Raw genomic sequence first — 19054 nt, forward strand, 5'->3', positions numbered from 1 at the left:
GAGCTCTCAAACGACCGCCGCGAGGAAGACGCTGGCATGAACGCGGGTGGAAAATAAAACAGTGGCTGCCACAGTCACACATTCCTCCCACTCTGTCAGTGAAGTGGGTTCAAATCCGTTTAAAGGACAACTTGCTCTTTTAAATCAAGAAAATGTTTCACTCCAAAAATAACTTGGACTCCAGTCTGAGAAATGAGGGAAGCAGCACGTCCAAAAAAAGTTTCATTCCACAAAATAAATCAAGTAATGATGAACGTTAGTGGGTAATTAGCTGTAATTTGATGTCTTAATGTTTCCCTGACTCAAAATGTCAAAAAGTGTCTGTGTGACTGCACAAATGTTTGGTTTCTTTGGTCGTGGGATGCGTTCGCCCTCTGAACCGTCCCAAAGTAACAGTCATAAGAGGAGAGCATCTGTCATTCCTGTGCATTTGAAGCTTCCTCCCCCTTCAGCTCCATCCTCTTAACCACAGGCTGTTGGAAGGTCCTGTCAACAATCAGCCTCTCAGTAATTACTACTGTAGCTCTCTCTCTCTCTGCTTTGACCCGGGCCTCAGCTGAAGAGCCAGGGGCCACGTTCCCTTTCAGAACTCCGAGCTCCGCCGCTCGTCCATTGAGGAAAGAAAAAAAAGATGTTTTACAGCGATTTTTCTGCCTTTTTTTTGGAGGCTGAAATGTGGGAAAACTCATGACTGAAATATAGACTCTGAGGTTCTTCTCGGCTGAGTCTGACCCACATTTTTGAAAAACTGGAACGTAGACGTTCAGCCGTGTGTGGAGGTGTGAACGTTGGCAGGATCTGAGCTTCTGTTCCAGCCTCTGGTCTCGTTCTCGACGCACAACAACAACATTGCTGCTCATTTTCACTCGGGCTGCAACGAGTAATCAATTAGTGAATAAATTGACAAACTCTTTATTAATCAGTGAATTCAGTGACACAGCAGATGTTGCTGCTGTCAGTGTGTGACGCGTCCTGAGTTAAGTTTTACATCACAAAAGGTCAAGACTCTTAAATGTCAGAAATCTAAGCAGAAGATAAACAACAACTAAACTTTGTGTTGAATATTAATGGAGATTATTAAACACTATCCACACGTTTATGGAGCGTGTGGCGAATGGCGAGTAGTGTGTAATGACGCTGTAGCACATTATTCTAAAAATGAGCCGTCTCCATCTGTGCCCTTTGTTTGCGAGCCTTTCACTCCAGACTTTTCTCAAAAGTGGTTTCAAGGGCTTTTTTTTTTTTCGGTGGAAGAAGGACATGTTTTTTTTAGGTGAGGACAGAGATTTGAGGTTGTTGAAAAGGTAGGAGTTTAAATGGTTAGGGTTAAGTGGTTTTTCCAACTAATATCACATAAAATCTTATTTCTTTGAATATATTTGGATGTTCCTCACCAATATTCACTCACAACAGCGGAGTCTGCAGATTAATTCCTTACTTTCTCATCTATATATACGTATAGAACCCAGTTTTTCCTCATTTGTTGTCTCCTGTGTGGCTTAGATTTTCTGTTTAAAAATGATATGATGATGGATATACAATTATGATAAAACAGTGCATTTTTGTGTTACTTTCACTGCTGGCCCCCAGGAATCTTCACACTATCAGATCTTGCCCTTGTTAAAGAGTTTGGACACCCAGATATGAAGTTTGAGCTCTTTTTAATTGACTTTATTACGTCAGATCAAATTCTCACCCTCTCGTCTTCAGTGTTGTTCCTTTTCATCCTTTTAGTCACTGTCTGTGCTCCATTAAAACCTTTTTTCTCACTTATACCACACCAAGAAAATCACAAAAATAATAATAACATAATGCATTTCATATGTCACATGTCTTAAATGTTATATATGAAGTGTGTGTGTGTGTCATATGGCTCTTAAAGGGAGAGACGCAGACATAATATGTCACATCTGGTCTTAATGTGTTAAGCAGCTTCTTCTTCGTCTCCTCTGACAAAAGCAAAGCTTGTCTTCTTCAGAGAAATCCCCTAACACACATACACACACACACTGACACGTACACACACACAATTTTAGCACTCTGGGTTTTTTCTTTCAGGTTTGTGGTATTAAAATTTTGTGCCGCACAACATGGAAGGGAAACTCTTTAACCAAATTCGTTGTTTCATTTGCATGTTTTTACAAAACACCTGCACAACACTGCACTTTAGCAGCACATTTTTCAAATATTAACACAATTTGCTCAAAGTCCAGACAAAATAACATGAAAAATACTGACAATAAAATCTAGCGATTATGATTTCAAACACAGACTGAGTGCATTTTGCAGCTTAAAACCCACACAGGTGATCTGTGTTTGGTCAGAAGAGATTAAAACATCATTAAATGCCAGTGTTGAGAATGAATGAGCTTATTTTGATGCATGTATGATGTGTTTTGTTGGTTTAGAAAGAGTTGAGGAGGTGTTTTTTGCAGACTATGTGAAGAGTGAATGATTGATTTTGCATTTTCATCAGGTCAGTTCTGACTGTACAACGACAAGCAGAGTCGCTCTTCTCGCTATCGCAGGGTATTTTTCTCTTCTGGACTTTTTTAGTGATGAACTTTCCATGCCAGTCAAAAATATTATGTGACAGTCATTAAAGATTTTTTCTTACAAAGTCTGTTGTCGCAGAAGAAGTGAGATGAGGACGAGCTCACGGTGCAGCGTGGGGAGGAAGTGGTGTTGTCAGGGTTTGCCAGAGTACATGATGGTGGAGCAGGTGCAACACTTTCTCTGTGGCCTCATTGTTTACTTGAGCATATACAGTTATATTCATATATATGTGTGTGTGTGTGTTTAGGTGTGAGTGGTGTTTGGTGAAGTCGCTGCAGCATTTTCTCTCTCATCGAGGCTGGAAACACTAAAGTAAAAGAGAAATGAAGTCGCATGTTGTGCTGGTTTTCATCCGTTTGCACTTTGGAGGATATTGTTCTCACATTTGCACGATAACATGCTTCCTGCAGAATGCAGATCCTTAAAAACAAGGCCTTAATTCATATTAAAATGTCTTAAATCTCTCTTTAAAGTGTTAACACATAGGAAGTAGACTTTTATGATTATAGATAATAATAAAAGTAGATGCACTGGACCAGAAAGTTGGTTTTAGGTGGTTTTAAGTTGAAATAACTTTTTTCGGCAAAAAGCAGCTTTGTTGTTTTTGTTTACTGTAAAATTGGTCTTAAGATTTCGCTCTAAGTGGCATTTAAAAAGTCTTAAAAAGTCTTAAAAAGACTTAAATTGAACTTGCTTTAAGCTGTAGGAACCCTGTGTAACGTTTGTGTTGCCACATTTGTTTTGTTATAGGTGTGACAAAGTGACAACAGATGAACGTCATCAATAACCATGTTTGATTAATGTGTAATCTGTCAATTTGGGTGTTTTTTAAAGAATCTCCAGTGGTTTTCCAGCCCTCTATGTGTCTCTCACACAGCTTTAGTCTCCCCTCACTTTCTGCCTTATTGCTTGTTGCAGTTCAAATTAAGACACTGGGAAAATTTCCTCGGGGCATTTTTACAACGAACTCTGCGAAGCATTCTCCAAAAAATGTTTTCAAGCAACTTCTCAGCTCAGAGTCATTGTTCTCTGAGGCAGCAGCTGGATTATTGGTCCAGATGTGCGGATGTTAGCGGTGGATCACTGTCAGTCATGATGAGGATGATGAGGATGATGATGATGATGCCCTCTTTGGTGCCAGCAACAAACTCTCTGGAATTCGTAACCATGTGTACTATATATATACATGTACATATACATATATGTGTCCTAGCAGACGAGCAGCTGTTGTAACTCATTAGGCTCTGTGAGAAACAGCTGTGAAACTCCATGGCAACAGCAGCTTGGTGTTGGAGCGTGTACACACACACACACACACACACACTCATGCAAAAAAAACACTACTTTTCCTTATTATTCAACCGTCAGTGGTCGCTCCCCTCGCTCACCTGTGCTCAAACACGTCGACAGAGAAGGGAGTGACGAGAAAGGGATGATGGATGTAAAGATAAGGAAGCCGAGGGTGTGAGGAGCAATGGAGTGAGGGATGGATGACGGGTGAGAGGGTTCATCGCTAAAGATGGAGGAAAGCCAGAGAAGTCCACAGATGTGATGTGAGATTATGATGAAGATTAAATGGATAAAAGTGTTGTTAACAGCGAAACCAGCGTTTATGTATCTGGATTTTCCCCCTGACAGTCAAAGTGTTTACTCTGTGTCAGAGTTTAAGGCTTCTTAGATCAGTGTATCTGGGTCAACACGTGAATGAAACTGAGAAAGAACGTCGATAAACTGGTTACAAAGTCTTCATGAAGTGTCGGACCGTTATTTTTGTGGCCTGGAACATAAACGTCTTTGGTTTCCGAGGTAAACTGAACTGCACTTGTCAGATGAGGCGTAATACTTGACCTTGTCATGAGCAGTCGTTTGTGTCAGCATTTATTCTCCGTCTTCTTCGTGTTTGCTTGTTTTCTGGATTATGGAGATTAAATTAAGTCTGCATAAGGCAAATTATTGTATTTTAAGCTGAAGACATGTTGTATGGGTTAGGATGAGGTCAGGTTTAGGGCCAGTAGTTGTTATGGTTAAAGTTGGAGTAAGTGCCAAATGAATGGAAGTCGGTGCAGCGTCCAGAGACAAATAACTGAGCAAACTGTGAATTATTGTTGGTCAAATGACTATTTTAGGTGAAATATTGTCCTGACAGACTGAAGAAAACATCTCTGTGTCTCATGGATCTGCACAAATATCATTTTAAATATGTTATTCAGATGAAAATGAGAGTAATTAAGTAAAAATGACCATTCCCTCTCATATCACCAATCATCAATCGGTCACCTTTATTTTGTTGCACCTTTAAAAGCTAAATACTGTACCATAATATATACAACTAAGTTGAATAAACTCTAATGTAATGGATGATGATGATGAAGAAATAAAGGACAGTAAAATAAAAGTGTATGAGTGGGCGGAGAATCCTGCAAAACTAAAAAGACGAACATTGTTAAATAAATTAAAAAAAACAAAAAAAAAACAATATGTTTAACAATGTTTGTTCTCTGCTGTGTTGCAGAGCAGAGGCGGTGGTTTTTGAAGTTTTCATCGGTGCAGGTTTCAGTATCTGTGTGTGTGTGTGCGTGTGTGTGCGTGTGTGTGTGTGTGTGTGATCATATCACTTTTCTGTGTCGGTCGACTGCGCGTGACTCTGTCGTCTATCAACGCCATCGAGGCACACACGGCTTCCTGAAAAACTGCTGTGCAAAGAAAGTCTTTGTCGTAACAGAGACATAAAGATAATTGTAAAACAACGTATTTATCTAATCTTGAGCCCACATTTCATTCCGTTCCATATGAAAATCTATTTTTGTGTCAAAAATAGGGATGCAATTTTTATTTTGATAATCCATAACAATAAAACACACTCTTTTTTCTTTATAAATTTGAATATTTTCTCTTTTACTGCTCCTATTTGACTTAAAACTTAAAATATATGCTTTGCAGACAAGCTATTTGAGTATACTATTATGTTTTTTGTTTTTTTTTACCATTTTTTGAATTTTATGGACCAAAAGGTCATTTAATTAATTGATAAACTATATGAAAGATGACTCAATAATAAAATAAATCCACTAGAGGCAAAGTGAGAGTTTAATACCAAAAGTTCTGGAACACACAGGTCATTGTTTTTTTTTTTTTAATGATGTTTTAATGAGCTGTTGTTACGATGAATGACTCAGGGTTTTCTTTGCGTCTCAGAGAGAGGGCGTTGATGTGATGTCACTGCACAGGTCACGGTGTGTTATTATAAGAATCTGCAGCAGACTCCTGTTCACAAGTCACACTGTTTACTTTGGCCCACACACACACACACACACACACACACACACACACATAGAGGAGCACCAGATGGGTGGAGTTTGGTCACAGAGCGGAATTTAAAAATAAATCAAGTGATATTTAGATTGAGTTTGTTTTCTAAACCCTGCTGAGCAGATGAAACGCACAACAAGTGACTCAAAGTGGCAGCGCACTCTCACAGCGCCATTAATCATGGAGTTGTTTTGGTAGTTTTTCTTCTTCTTTTTTTTTCATGCCACAAAAAAAACATTTCCAAAAAAAAACTGGGTCACATCTTCCCCAGCTTCAGCTTCTGCCATTTCACCACGTCGTCGCCGTCGTCGTCGTCTGAGCCTGAGTCTGCCACGCTAAGACTGATATTTGCATCAGCCTCTGTGGGGGAAATTGGTTTATCCCTCCTGCCTCTTAAGTCTCCCTCACTCTTTCTTGTCAGTGACCCAGTTTTTTAACTCGTCATTTATTGAGGGCAGGATTTCTCACCGTGTTTGCCCTCTCTCTCTCTCTGACAGTGAGGAAATCTGACTTCAGATTCTTGATTTTACACACTTTGACTCCTGGGAGTCACAAAGAAGAAGCTCTGCTGAGCTGGTCCATCGTTACAGTTTTCAGGTCTTATAGGAGACTTCTTATATACGCTCTCTAATCGATTCATCTGTAGATTATTTTCTCGATTTATTCTTGTTGTTGTGCTTGTTTGCTCTGTAAAATGCCAGAAAACAATCAGGTGATCTGTGTTTACCAAACCTGGACGTGATGATGTTCTCCAATGTCCTTATTTTATCCACAAACACATCATTCAGATTCAGTTCGACTGATTTCTTTCTTATATATGGAGCAAAGAAAGCAGAAAATATTCACATTTAAGACGCTGAAAAAACAGAAAAAGTTGTTTTAATTATTGAAAAAATATACACAGATCACCAAGATATTTGACGATTCATTTATCGAATGATCAATTTGAAGGTTGTCGGTTCGATTTCCGGCTCTGCTAGTCGACATGCCGATGTGTCCTTGGGCAAAGCACTTATCCCTATGTTGCCAATGGTTATGAATGGGTGAATGTCAAAACTGTCGCGTAAAGCTGCTTTTGAGTGGTCATCAGTATTAGAAAAACGCTATGTAAATACAGACCTATAATACTAACACTAAATACTTTAATACTTTTTTTTTTTTTTTTAAACACTTTCTTTATTGAGTTTTTAGAACAAGTCACATAATGACAACAGTGCACAAGACAAATACGACACAAAAAGGATAAATGTGATTTACAAAATGGAAATAAACGACAAAAGAAAATGATAATGAACAAATATTTCTCCTATAACTTATAATCACCAGTGTCCAACCTCATACACATCACATACAGTGAGTTGCACTATGTCTGCATCCTGCTCCTAATAGGAATCCATAATATGCATTTGCATGATTTCAACATGCATTTACCATCTTTCAAGTATGACATATTTAACGTGTTTAGTAGAAGTTTGGAGGTTAAAAGGTTACTGTATTCCTGAATATTGATCTTTACATTTAAAGTCACGCTCTGTAACTCATGAAGGAAAAAGGCTGGAGCTCCGTCTTTGCCAGAGAGTCAGAGAATCACATCTGTTCAAACGCAGTCAAAAGTCTGATTGAATGGACGAACAAAAGCTTAATTGCGTGACCTTTGAGCGAGGCCTTGGCAGCTCGCCCGCCCTTTTGGCGTGAAGGGTTAGCGCCGCCGCTCACAAGCATCATCACGACGAGGAGGAGCTGGCGTTTGGAGAAAGACTCGAAATTCACTGTTTTTGCTCTACAAGCGACGGATGTGAGATTTCAGATCTGAGAGCGAGAGGAAATCCTTTTCACGCTCCCATCAAACCCTTTGTGTTGTTTGAAAAGCGTGAGTACGCGTAAGCGCGTGGATGTGCGAGCGATCCGCTGTAGCACAACGCTGCGCTTTTTTTACGCATAATAGCGGCGACTTCCTCCTCCGTTTTTCCTTTTCATGCCTCCTTCCCTCTCATCCATCCTGAGCTGGAGCACGTTGAAAAGGTTTCTTCCGGTCTGTGCTCTTTCTGCCCTGCATGGAGCCGTTTATTCTGCAGCGATCGCACAAAGAACGAGTGAAACCGCGAATCATCCAAAAGTGTGTACTTCAGGGTTCATTGCTTCAAAAATAATGAATGAATAAAAATTAAAAAAAGCAGGTGCGTTGTCAAAGTTTGCATCGGAACACGCTCCAAGGAATATAGATATTCAGAAATGTCTCATTTTTGTTTTCCGTTATCTGCAAAACAATGTGAGAACGTTGCTCACAGCGCCCTCTGCTGTTGGTTATTGCTTCACACGGTCTGATGTGTTTGTAGGCTGTATGTTTTAAACTCTTTGACTGGTTTAAAACATAGTTTAAAACATAGTTTAAAAGTTTAAAGTTTAAATCAGGGTTCGAATAATGTGGTATGAAAAAGTAATTTCCTTTATATGATGCATGTAGGTGTCATAATGTGTTCATTTTGTAATTCTCCATAAACTCATAGATTATTCATTTAGTGCTGCAGGATTTATCAGAGGTCGTATTGATTTAGAATTTTTAGCACTTTTCAAGATTGATATTTTTAACGTAGTCTCATAATTTGGAAACTGGACATGTTTACAAAAAGCAAACCATAATTAAATAACCTATAGTGAACAGAGATAGTTCATCAATTTGCAAAAGATTAGTGATCATTGTTCTCTTCATCTCTTTAAAGAATGAAAATATGGTGCAAGATAAATTAATTTACACTGTATTTAACTAAATTCTTTGGTTTGCATATCTTATATAACGTCCATCACTTGTATAATATCCTCATTTTGTTGGTTTATGCCGTAAAATAAGAATGTTGTCAGTGATATAATGCAAATGCAGGTGATGCAGATCTGCTCAGGCTTTGACAGACGTGACCTTTGCCCTGTTGTAACTTCATGTAGCGTCAAAGAATCACGACACTGTGTCACGTTTATGGACATAAAGCACCTGATTCCAGGTGCATGTGAAGGAAAGTGTGTGTGTGTGTGTGTGTGTGTGTGTGTGTGTGTGTGTGTGTTGAAACCTGCTGCAGAAATCACTGAGTCATTGTACTCATGCTCCTTCTCTCTCTGTTATTCTTTCATCAGCCGCTGCCTCTGCCTCTCTCCGTCTTCTTCTTCCTTGCTTTTCTCACTCTTAATCACCCACTTGACACACACACACACACAAGCACACACACGCACACACACACTTCCTCCTGTGGACCTTCCAAGCAGCCAATCATTAGAGCCCGTCCCTGTTCTCTGATGTGGCTGCTAAAATTAGCCTCCTTCTCTCTGTGTGAGTGTCGACATCTGCCATGACGCACTGTGGAGAGCCAGGTAGCCATGATGCCCAGAGGAGAGCAAATAAAACAACAACAACTTTCCTTTTTATTTCAGGCTGCTCATATTTGGAGAATAATATCACATTTTTTGCATTTTGTTTTTCCTCGCCCGGTTGCATGAATTTCATGAGTTTTTGCTCGACTCAGGCTGTGACCAGGGTTGAGGATTGAGATAAATTGGATGAAAACTTAGGACTTTTCCATCTCTGGCCTGACACTCAATATTTCTCACTGCTGTTTACTGTTGTAGGAAAGTGGGCTGTGTTACCATGACAACCAGAAAATATCTCCCCCCCCCCCCTTTTTCATAAGTTTATCACTATTTGATAATTATGCTATGAGGTAACACTCCTCTCATACATTTTAGCGGCACTCTGAAACTGCCGTTACGGCTCTTTTGCACCTTATGTGGCGATGATGACTATCTCTATGATCCCAGTGGAGTTTGAAAGCCAGGGCTTCACGCTGTGGGATTTGTGGGCTTTCATCAGATGAAACTATGACTAGAAGAGGCGATATCTTTTGGTCGTTTGGTCCAAAACGGTGGTCTTATACGCCGTTACCGTTAAGACGGGTTCACAGACGGACAAAGAAGAGCTGGTTCCAGGGGGAGCGGTGCACATGGAGGAGGTCGGAGAGATCGCGTGGAGCAAGGGAATGGAGAGAGACTTGTAGCAGAGGAGGAGAAGCTGCAAGATGATCTGGAACTTAGTGAGTTACCAAGGTTTGGTCCGAGTGAGAAGGAGGGAGGAGCCTATCCAGGGTTTTAGGGTTTTCTTGGGGACTCCAAACTGGACGGCGAAGGATGAGGGTCTGGACGGAATCAGGGAGTGACGGCCGGATTCGTCACACAGTGAGAGTCCTACTACGACCCATTGGTCGACTGAAGAACAAAAACCAAAACGGAGAGAGCTAGACATGGATGGAATGGAAGGAAAAAGTAGTGAGTTGGATTCCAAAGAAGAAACGCTCATTGTTTATCTCCCGTCTGGTGGAGAAGACGGAGGGCACGACGGATGACACTGATGACCTCTAACTCTTGCTTCTTGACCATGCATGGTCTTTGCATCCATCAAATTTGATTTTTTTTTATTTCAGGCGACTTAAGTTCCTTGATTCCCTGCTAGAATTTAGCAGTCTGATAATAATAACAGTGTAAGAAGTGGAAGGAAGAGCTCTCGTTCGCTCTCATCCGTTCCAAATAAGGCTGATTGTTGTTGTTGTTGTTGTTGTGTTTTTTAAAAGAGGGGAAAAAAGAGTCAAAAGAAGGTGTGATGTCAGCAGGTCTTTCCAAACACCTGCGCTGTGCTTTAAGGAAACACTGGCTCAGCTGCTTCATAATAACAAGGTCTGTTGTGTGTGTGGGAGGAGCATGTGTGTGTGTGTGTGTGTGTGTGTGGAGGGAATGATCATATATGCATCCATGTGTTTGTGTTTCTTCCTCTGTGTAAATTAATGTAATCGTTTATAGTTTATCGTCAGTCAAATGTCTCCTTTCAAACGGTGGTTTGTGCAGACAGCACTAATCGTTCCCCGCTCCCACAGATGGTCAGGGATAGAAGTCGAGTCCACGCAGAATAAGACAGACATGTAAACAGACCGCGTGCACAGAGACACAGACTGCTGAAATAATCAGAAGTGGCAGCAGCTCATGAAACAAGGTGAGGGTTTTTGTTCCTGAGCGATCGCGGGTTCACGCCCTCAATACTGCGTACGTAGTCACAATTAAAGGCTCGTTCATGTGTCGTGTAAAAAGAGTAATTACTGTATAATTTATGCTCGGGTTCTTGCAAAAAGAGGATTAGGACCACGTAGGTTTTAGTTGTGGATGTTAGTAGAGCTAACGTAAACAGTAGCAGTAAAATAATGCACACAGTATTAGAGTAAAGAAGAGTAAATAGCAGAGGTTTTCATTTTAATAAAGGATGGAGTTGATTTAATTCCACATTACAGCGACAGTGCAGACATAAGTAACAGAGTCGTGATCCCTAAGTATTAATGCCAGTGCACACACACACACACACACACTTCACACTCCACAGTCCCTGCTCGTGTCATCATCTCATTGTGTGTGTTTTGATCGTGTGTGTGTGTGTGTGTGTGTGTGTGTGTATTAGCATGGAACATCATCCAGAGCAGCTGAATCTGTTCACATTCAGTCCGAGGGTCATCGATCTCTCTCTGCAACTAATTATGTAACAAAAATTAACCTCTGAGCGATTAAAATGCAAATGAGTGCAGGATCTCTCCAGACAGAAACTTGATACTGTGATTGTTGCTGAGTCACGATTTTCGGGAGGAGGATGAAGCCAATCAGGATTCCTGGAATGATTCAGCTGATTTCTAACACACCGAGCCAGATGTCGGTGGTGTCTCTGGTACGGAGACGATTGTGGAATGAGTAAATAAAGCTGTTGCCGTTCAGCTTCTCTTCACTGTGGCATTTTTAGGAAATAATTAGGTGTTTTTTTTTTTCCGCAGTTGTTGCTGCAGGAGGAATTAAAGGGAGCGTATAAACAAACCTTAATAAGCGACCGTGTGGACTATCCACAGGCAGCAGAGCACAATAGGTGATGGCGATGATGACGACGAGGCTTCTCGGTCCCTCGCTGCATCGCTCATGTGTTCTTTTAGCAAAATCTGATTTATCAAATGTGACGGAAGGAAGTGGAAAAATTCAATCAGATGTTCTCCAAAACAAAGTATTTACGGTTGATCGATGTGGAAAGTCTTCCCGGCGATAAATAAAATAAAGTCTCAAATGGAAGAAGAAGAAGAAGAATGCACTTTTTGAGTAATTACCACTTCAGAGTTTCCGAAGCCGCTTCGGGCTCACGACGCTCTCCGTCCATCCAAATCAGCCGCTAATGACATTTGTCCTGTCGCTCCAGTACATAGCTCTTCATTACTTTTTCCAATAACCGAGTACTTTTTTTTCTTTGTTTTTTTTTTTTTGCCTCGACGTTGAAATACAGCCGACGTTGAAGGCAGATAAACGAGTTAGTGAAATCGAATCAGCTCGGGAAAGATTCTATTCTCCATTTTTTATTTCTGCTGAATGTGTTTTTTTGACTTTGAGTTTTAACATTCTTTAGCGTGCGTGTAAACACCAACTGTTTATCTGCCCTCTACCTTTCTGACTTTCAGTCTGTCTTCACGGTCGTGTCATCTTTTTATAATGGTCCTCGTTTCCATCTGTCTGCCTGCCATCAATCATGACGAGGAGTAAAAAAAAGAAAAAACCTGAGAGGTGGATGAGAGCGAGAGAGGAGAAGGCAGAACATAAAACTGCAGGAGCTTGTAATGGTGTTTCGTAGACATTAATTAGCCTCAGTCATTCCTGTACAAACACACAGTAATAAAACTGATATACTCTCCTCATCCTCTCCTCCTCTCCTCCTCTCCTCCTCCACCCAAACTGGTGCGGTGTATGAAGTAACAGTGATAGATTGCAGCAGAAAAAGAGAAAGATGAAGGAGGAGTGGATCAGCCTCGCTCTCCGTCTGTGCTCCTCTTGCTGAAGGGGACGGCGAGATTCATCACGGCCTTGGCTCTCTGTCTGAATCACACACACACATACACACATGCAGACACACTAATTTCTTAAAGACTGACTCTCACGTACACACACAGTTATTTATGCAGAAAAACACACAGCTGCACAATCAGGAGAACACTCTGGACCAACTTGGACGCAGATGTAGCCGCAGAATCGAGGATGCTTTTCTTTATACATTTGTGTCTTTTGGTGTATTAGTGGAGGACACACACACACACACACACACACACACACGCACACACACACACTCCTCTCCTTTTCTATCTCACAGTCAGGTCAGGGAGATCAGCTCCTCTGAGAGTGGAGATAAATACGCAGCAGCACATCATCTGCTTCTCTCTCTCCATTAATGCAACCTCGTCTCCCTCCCTTTCTCCTTTTATTCACGATGCCCCAAACTCCATAATTGTCGTGTTTATTTTTAAGTCTTCAGAGTTGTCTTATTAAAGCACACCGTAGTCTTAATGAATATAGTATACAGTGAGGCTCTCCCACACACACACCTGTGCAAAGACTGCTCATCCACAAGGTTTTCTCTCGTATTATCCTGCTAATTTATGACAGTTCCTTTCATGCTTCATGTCTCTCTGTGTGGTGTGTGTGTCTCAAAATAAACAAAGTATGAAAGAACAAGGAAGAAAACAGTGAGTGGGAGGAGGAGGAAAATGGAAAAGGGAGGATGAGGGGAGAGGTTAATGGAGAGAAGGTGGAGGGGGAGAGGAGCTCATAAAGCGAGGATAAGGAGGCTTAGAAGAATAATCATAATAATAAAGTGCAGAGCTGATTTTGTTCGTGTGTAGATATTATGACTTATATGAATATATGAATTTGTCGTCTAGAAAACTTCGCCACTGATTGGTCAGAGAGTGTCGTCCCTGGAAGAGTCACGAGCGCGACGTCCGACACAAAAAACACTTAAAAACCCCTTAAAACGTGTTAATCTCCAACATTTAGCAAAAGGAAAATATCTTTTACTCCTCTTTGGCCGTTGTGTAGAACTGTTGTCTCCTTGTGAGTGTGAGATTATGTCATGTAATGTTCATGTTATTGTACAGAACTTTGTGCGACTGTGTTGTTTTTTCAATGTTCTCTTCTATAAATAAAGTGGATTGGATTGGATTCTTATCTCTGGTGACAACAGATGCTCGCGCGTGACGCCGACCACCAAATCCCTTATCTCTGTTAGCTCCTCTGCAGTTGTCAGTTGTTTCAATAATCTATGACTCGTGAACGATCAACACAGTCCTTAGTTACAGCCTGAGTGTGCACAGTGTGTTTATTGCAGATTTTGTCCATATGAAGGAGTCAGTGGGTGATTCCGACAGTAAATCCAGTTCGTCAGTTTGTTTTAATTGCTGTTTTGTTCCCTTTGAGCATCTTTTTCCACTGCACAAATAAAGATGCACAGTTTCCACACTGACAGCATAATAAGTGACAAGAGTACGGAGAAAAAAAAATAAAAAAAATCCTGTCACCTTTTTCTCTTCAATAGCACTTAATTGTTGTCACAATCTTGCGTGGGAGTGGAAATCAAACACGATGACAGAGCGGTTACCAAAGCAACCGAGAACTAACCACGCAACTAATCACTCAAATCTGCAACGGAGCCAGTGGATCTTTGTGTTTTTGATCTGCAAAAGAAACTTTGAATTCATGGCCTTATACGTCCCTCATATTGATGATGATGTCACTTATACTTAATCTCCTCTCTTGTACTGTACATCCCTGTCTTTGACCACCAAACATTCTCTTCTAGAGCTGCAACTTACAGTTATTTTCTAATCGCTTGGTCCATAAAATGTTGAATAATGTCAATCAGTGTTTGTCAAACCTGGAAGTGATGTCTTGTTTTTGTGCTCATACGAAAATTAATCCCAATTTATCGATTATCAAAACAGTGATTTTTTTCCTGTTTTCTGTGTCCGCGCAGGTGTTCCGCACCGACTTCATCACGGCCATGAAGCTGCCCGACTCGGCGCAGCTCGGCACCGACGACTTCTACGTGCTCTCCGATCCCTGGAGACAGGAGTGGGAGAAGGGAGTCCAGGTCCCGGCGAACCTGGAGGCCATACCTGAGCCTGTGGTCAGGTAGGACATACTGTGCATATACATTCACACACACATGAAGGATGTGACAACAAGGGATTTATAAAGAGTCGAGCCATGTTGTCCTTTTATGACAACACTTGTGTGTGTGTGCGTAATTGGACAGAGGGGTTGTTATTTGTCGGCTGTGGCCGGAGCACACACAGACGTTATGTCACCGCCGTAAACACGGAGGCACTGAGGGCGAGTTCCCACGCTTACAGAAATCCACCACTTATGAGGATTTGGACACTTGACACTTGAGTTATTAACGTAAAACTGCTTTCGATCATTTTTGACGGAGAAAAAAAAGTCAACAGAAAATAAATTGCATGCTTACACTTATTAGTGTTATATATTTGTTAATGGAACACACAAACACACACACTAAAGCTGGAAGGCAGATGTGTGCAGGCATTTACTCCAGCCCACTTATACGTACATCCACTCTCGTACTGTAGTCTCCTCTCTCTGGTGCTACTGCAGCTGCTCCACATGCCCATATGGTTTGTTTGGCTTTTGTCGGAGCTCATGAAAATGCTCAGACTGCCTGGTTAAATGCCCTGTTACAGGGGCATGCACTGCAAGGCCACACACACACATACACACATAGTTTAGTTAAGTGGAGAAAACTCAAAAGTACAAACTCAAAAGTACAAAAACCTTCAAAGCAGATTTACGCTGTTGTTGCATGTTAATCAAAACAGAACAGAGTCCAAAAAACATGTTGTTCTATTGTTTTCTTCTTTCTATTGAACTTGACAGGGAAGAAAGAGCTGGATAAACATTTAATATATTAAAATAAAGTGTGTCTCATGTGAGTCATAATCAAAGCAAACTCCTTTGGCGCATTATTAACATACAATAAGGGCTTGAGATTCATAAGAAAATCAGTGTCATTCTTGCACGTTAAATAAAGTCAACATTGAAGTGAAGTTTAGTGCAAAGTGTTTAATTAGTTACTTCAAGGACAGTTTTTGATCAGACTTCCATTAAAATGTGCACAATAAAGCAGTAAAAGATGGATGAATAAGTAGTTTAAACTCCTGCTCCTCAGAGACTTAATGAAGGCAGAAGAAAACACTGTTTTCCAGGGATCAAAAGCGCTGTTAACGTCTCATAAGTCATTGTTGATCTGCGTCGACACCTGCGACACAAACAAACACAGATTATTATCAGAGTCTCGTAGCGCAGAGATGAATGTGCAGATTGGACAAAGAGGAGGAGGAGAAGCTGCAGAGAGAGAGAGGTGAGGATAAACGATGTGTGATGGTGATCGACGGCGGTGATTTATGGTCGGAGACGATGTGAGTGCGACTGAGCTGATGGTCTCTGTCAGCGTCTCTGACAGCGGTTTGTTCATCTTTGTTCTTCCGTCTGTCGCCGTGATGTCGCTCTTTGTCTTCTTCCCCTGTTACTGTCATCATCATCATCATCAGTTCCTTATTTTTCCACATGTTCCCTGACAGGAAATGACTCTGACTTTGTTCAGTCAGGTGACCAAAAAGGGGTCAAAGTCTTTTACTTCTGTAACAAAGACACCAGCTCAGACTTTAGCCTCAGGTGAAGTCTGCAGAGCTTTCTGAACACATGACCTCACTCATGTTTCAGAGACCCAGGGTTAATCCCTTAACTTTACTAGCATCGCTGTTATGTTTCCGCTTTCCGTCTCCATCAGTCGTGAATGTAAAAATGCGTCACTCTGTGTCTCCACAGACACGGAATATAGAGACGAGTCTGGAATATGGGGACGGATAGAAACGTGAAATCCGATTGAAAATCCTTAATATTGCGTGCTTCAGTGTGCACAGACTGTGTAAATAAAGTGTAAATACAAATCAGCAAATGCATTTTAGCTGAGTCATGTTTGCAGGGATCACACAGATCCTTAAAAGCTCTTAAAACAAGGCCTTAATTTGCACTAAAATGTCTTGAATTCCTCTTTCAAAAGTCTTGGAAATGTTAGCACATAGAAAGTAGGCTTTTAGGATTATTTTTTTGCAACTGGAAAGTAACAATTATTCAAAAAACAACAACATTTTATGATGAAATAAACATTTTGGGCAAAGTTATCCTGAACTCATGTGTATTTGGCAGCTTTGTTGTTTTTGTTTATACTGAAATTGGTCTTTAATTTCCCTCCAAGTGGCGTTTAAAGAGTCTTAAAAAGTCTTGAATTTGCTGCTCTTTGTTTTCCCTCTTTTTGGGGGAGAACAATATTTGTTCCACAGTTGCAGAACGATGTCTTTGAAATGACTCACAAATGTGTTGCTAACAGCTTCATATGTTCACAAATGGTCTAAAATGACTAATATCGGTATCGGTAGATGCTCAAGTTTGTGATATCGGCTTAGTCAGGATTGCGTGAACTCGTTATTTGTTCTACGATAAATTAGTTTGTAAGAGGGAGACGGGCAATTAATCATTATAAGGTAAAAACATTATATATGTTAATAACAGAGCTTCTCATAAACCTGTTCACCTCCCTCTATCAAGAGTTTTTCATCATTTATTCCAAATGTTGCTCACGTTGAAGTCATTTTTCAGTTAAGAAACTTTTGGGAGCAAAAGGTAGATTAACTTTCCTTTTTTTCTCTCTTCTCTTCTAATTATTTTCATCTCATTTCTTTTCCTCCTCTCCTCATCTTTACATCTCCTTTCCTTACCTTCCCTCCTTCCCCTCTCCAGTGAAGCCTCAGGCACAGACACATTTGTCTTTTTCTTTTCTTTTTTTTTATGAATAATGACATCATCTCCAAAAATTGTTGGAGAGGAAAAAAGGGCTGCAGGGCCCGTCTGGCTTTGACAACACTCCTCTTCCACATTTGTCTCCTCGGACCAGATTTGGCTGCTGCTGCTGCTGAATGGTTTTCTTTGGTCAAACTGTTGTGGTGGACGGTGAAGAGGTCACTGTGGGTTGTTTTTTTTGACTACCAAAGCACAGAGGACAGAAGATGTCTCCTCTCTCAGTCTCTGCATCATCCTTACCTCTGTTTCCTCCTCATTATCCGTCCACATTCTACCTTGATGATTCCTCACTCCTCTCCTTCTGTCTATTTCATTTTATGAGTTTCTTTTTCCCTGTTTCTTCCTCTCTCTCTCCCCTTCTCTCTTTCTCCTCCTTTCCATGGTTTTGTTCGGGCCGAGTGGAAGTAATTAGCCGTTGCATAACACTGGCTATGTGCAGACAGTGAATGGGGCTTTGGCAGCAGCTCGACAGCCTCAGTCCCCAAAGACAACGCAAGAGCCAGAGAGGGAAATAATTACACACACACACACACAAGAAGAAGAAGAAGATCTCTGCCTCTTCACAAAATGAAAAGAAATGAGATAGCGGTTACTTTATTTATTGCTTTATTTCTTGTCTTCGGACCGGTGGCTGAGTCTTCGTCAGTGTAAACCCGTTGTTTGTGGTTCTGGCTTCTTCTTTCTTTTTTTTTAATGACGTGTAAACGGTGACCGTCACACACAGAGACTTTCTACCAATGTGGTTTCTGTGCTGCTGCAGGACTAAGAACTCAGTGATTTACAGAATTCCCAGTTTAAATGAGTGAATAGATCGGGGTTTAAATGGAGGTGATCGTGCAGCACAGAGGGGGATCGCCGTGATCACGACCGCACAGCTTGGATTCTATATAAAAACCTGGAGTTATCGTCACACTCTTTTAAGCCTTGACCAGAGTGTGCAAACACTGAGAGAGGACGGAGATAAGAGCGGCACGATCCAACAAATATTTATCTCCATCGCAATATCAACACGCGCGGTACATGGAGATGGTTCTTTGTGCTGGTTTTGTTTGGCCAAGAACTTAACAGAAAGGTTTTATGGTGGTTTATTCACCATTTTCTCACGTTTCTCATACTTCAGCGACTTGAGAAGAGAAGAGAGATGTCTCGTTTTTGTCCACAAACAAAAAAAATATTCAGTTGTAATGATTTCTTTGTTATACGGAGCAAAGAAGCCAGAAAGTATTCACATTTAAGAAGCTAAAACGATCAGAAATCTTGATTTAATCATGTAAAAACCCTCAAACGGATTAATAAATGGATTATTCTGGTAATCGTTTCAGCTCTATTTCAGTTGCACTCAAATTATTAAGTTTACATCCATTTAAAATTGTACTTGTTTTAAGATTGAATGGATTTTTAAGATGTTTTAAATGTAAATAAAACACTGGTT

General features: G+C 40.7%; 1 protein-coding gene across 1 annotated transcript in view; it reads left to right on the top strand.

The window, feature by feature from the left end:
- The window catches only part of jade2 (jade family PHD finger 2), a gene marked incomplete at its 3' end in the record, with an annotated part of 121509 nt that overhangs the window by 16143 nt on the left and 86312 nt on the right, over window positions 1-19054 (top strand). The window contains exon 4 of the mRNA XM_083910296.1: window positions 14720-14877. Coding sequence (XP_083766422.1) covers window positions 14720-14877 — 158 coding nt within the window. The remainder of the gene's footprint in view (window positions 1-14719; window positions 14878-19054) is intronic.

The sequence above is a fragment of the Microchirus variegatus genome (assembly GCF_963457635.1).
Source record: "Microchirus variegatus genome assembly, chromosome: 2".
In the NCBI taxonomy this organism is placed as follows: Eukaryota; Metazoa; Chordata; class Actinopteri; order Pleuronectiformes; family Soleidae; genus Microchirus; species Microchirus variegatus.